The 2,936-nt window shown below is 48.1% G+C and overlaps 1 protein-coding gene across 1 annotated transcript in view; it reads left to right on the forward strand.

The window, feature by feature from the left end:
• TOR1B (torsin family 1, member B (torsin B)) overlaps positions 1-2,936 on the forward strand; it is a 10,276-nt gene that overhangs the window by 707 nt on the left and 6,633 nt on the right. Inside the window, exon 2 of the mRNA XM_015411714.1 lies at positions 1,053-1,318. Within this exon, the coding sequence (XP_015267200.1) occupies positions 1,053-1,318 (266 nt within the window). The remainder of the gene's footprint in view (positions 1-1,052; positions 1,319-2,936) is intronic.

Consider the following 2,936-nt stretch of genomic DNA (forward strand, 5'->3'; position numbering starts at 1 on the left):
GGGGGGCCTCTGGGTTTTGTATAGCTTAGGGCCTCAGCAAGTCTAAATTTTTTAAATAAAAATTAAAAGACAATATGTTTTCAAATACAAGGCGTATATATTTTAAATTTTTCTGAGACCCGCTGATGTAAATTAAAACAGTAGGGGGCCTCTGGGTTTTGTATAGCTTAGGGCCTCGGCAAGTCTAAATCCGGCCCTGCAAGGCGGTTCCGTGGACTGGTGCCACCACCAGGGGCAGATTCACCATCACGCAGACTAGGCACGTGCTTAGGGCCAAAGGGGGCGCCGCACAGTTGGGGAAAGGGGGAAAGGCTTCGTTGGTACACAGTATCGTTGTCTGATCACATGGATACATTTCTGTCTTGCTGCAACCTGCGTTGTCTACCTGGCCAGACAGGTCAACGACTAAAATGGACTGGGGGTCAGTGTGGAAAGGAGGGGGGGCACCAAGATCGGTCAGTGCTGGGGGCACCGGCGAGCCTTCGTCCACCCTTGGGTGCAAGGCAACGGGTGGGGGGAGAGGCTGGGGCAGTGGGAACCGGGATTGGACCGAGGAGGACTGGGAGCGTTGGGGAGGGGGATCTGGAACAGCAGGACCGGTCCCGACAGAACTAGTACCTCGGGGTGGGAGGGGTCTCAGTGAAACTGGGCTGGGGGGGCAGGAGTGTGTGGGGGGGAGAGGACTGGAGCAGCAGAAGCAGTTCTGTCAAGCGACCCCAAAGAACCACAAGTGGGGTCGGAAAGGGAGGTAGAGCAAAGTTCAAGTCCAGGGCCACCTTTAAGACCAGCAGAGTTTCATTCTGGGTAGGGGCTTTCCCGTGGGGGCCCACTTCATCGGGTACATTGGAGCAGAGTCACCAACCCTTCCATATTGGTAGTCTGCAGGTGAGGAAAGGGAAGCAGGGAGAGAGGCCAGCTGAAGCCAGGAGGACGCGAGTGGGTGGGTTGGAAGGAGCTGACCCATTCAGGCAGCCGTCACCGACCCCTGTGGAGCTGCCCTCCCTTCCCATCTCTCATTCCTTCCTTGCCCCTTCTCTTCCCGGCTCGCTCAGCACTCCAGCTTAGTCTGGAGGCCAAGCTCTTCGGGCAGCACCTGGCCAAGGAAGTGATCCTGAAAGCCCTGACCGGCTTCGTCAACAACCCCAACCCCAAGAAGCCCCTGACCCTCTCTCTGCACGGCTGGGCCGGCACCGGCAAGAACTTCGTCAGCCAGATCGTCGCTGAGAACCTCCACAAGGCCGGCCTGAAGAGTAAATTTGTGCACCTTTTCCTCTCCACCCTTCATTTCCCACACGATCATGAGGTCAAGCTGTACAAGGTGAGCGGGAGGAGACCTTGGGGCCTCTTGGAGGGATGCCAACTGGGTTGCCTTTTGAAAGGAGGACGCGGCACAAAATCTTTGCGAGGCTTATCTTGCTCAGAAACTTAATTACTTGTTTGTGTTGTGGTTTGTGCAAAAGTTTCCCTTTGAACTTGCTCTGAATCAAGAAATTCTAGGGTCAGTCTGGTTGAAGGGGATTTCCCAGAGCCCCTTAGAAGGACCGTTGGCTGCCTGGAAAGCTACCGCCAGTCTGAGAAGGCAAAAACCATCAGAAGGAACCGATGTTCAGACTCTGTCAAAGGCCCGTTCATCCGTTCATCTTCACAGTGTTGCCTGCCCCTTAAAAATGAAACGAGGCTGGTTTATGTTTGGATCCTGTTGCTGTGAGCATTTAAAGCTGTTGTTTGGCACTGCTCTTGTAGGCAAGAAACTGATCACGTGCCTTCTGGGAAGGGGAGTTGAAAATGAGAAAGGGAAAGGGAAATTTCTGCTCTCCTTTGTGTTGCAGGGTGGCTTGCAAGCCCTGGGAAACTTGGATCTTGTATCTCAGATCTTTAAAACTAGGGATGCATTTCTCTGGAAATCACAGGAAAAATGAAAGATACTTGGTCACAATAGATTTATTGATCTTGCGAGCGATTACAAACTGTTTGACTTGCAGAAACCAGCAATATAAAAAGTATAAAAGTTACGTAATGGCTTTGTATGTGTAACAGGTCAAGAGTGGCTAGGGAACACCTAAGTTTATTATTTGGTGTATTTTTAAAATTTTAGGGAAATACTATATAAGTATAATGAGTTGTATTTGAATTTGTCTATATACCTATAAAATCTTAATGCATACTAATAGAAGATCAATTTAAACTGACCAGGTAATCTTTATAACAGATGACATTAATAAATGTAAAAGAGCAAATTGTATAAACAAAATTTTGTGTAGGGGACACTTGGATATATGTAATTGACGAAGATTGATAAGGGAAGTTCACTGAAAAAAACATAATTCATACTGAATTTATTTAATAGAAGGGTGATTGTTAAAAAGGTAAAGGTTTCCTTGCTCAAAAGCCAGTCGAGTCCCACTCGAGGGTTGCGGTGCTCATCTCCGTTTCAAAGCCGAAGAGCCAGTGCTGTCCAAAGACGTTTCCGTGGTCATGTGGCTGGCATGACTAAACACCAAGGCGCACAGAACGCTGTTACCTTCCCACCAAAGTGGTACCTATTTATCTACTTGCAATTTAGGTAAAGGCTTATAATAGATAGCAAAATAATGAGAAAAATGTTTAAACTGCTTAATTAGGAGTAAATATATATTCTTAAAATATAGAGTTGCAAGAATTAAAGTTGGCTATATGGTAGACAGCTAGGTAATTAGACGTGTGTGTGTGTGAGAGAGAGAGAGCGAGGCCTCACCTGGAGTCCTGTGTCCAGTTTTGGGCACCACATTTTAGGAAGGATGTTGACAAGCCCGAGCCTGTCCAGAAGAGGGCAACCAAGATGGTGAGAGGGTTGGAATCCAAGTCTTATGAGGAAAGGCTGAAAGAGCTGGGTATGTTTAGCCTGGGAAAGAGAAGGCTTAGAGGGAACATGATTGCAGTCTTCAAGTATTTGAAGG

This window comes from Gekko japonicus, unplaced genomic scaffold (genome assembly GCF_001447785.1).
Source record: "Gekko japonicus isolate JY-2015 unplaced genomic scaffold, Gekko_japonicus_V1.1 scaffold463, whole genome shotgun sequence".
In the NCBI taxonomy this organism is placed as follows: Eukaryota; Metazoa; Chordata; class Lepidosauria; order Squamata; family Gekkonidae; genus Gekko; species Gekko japonicus.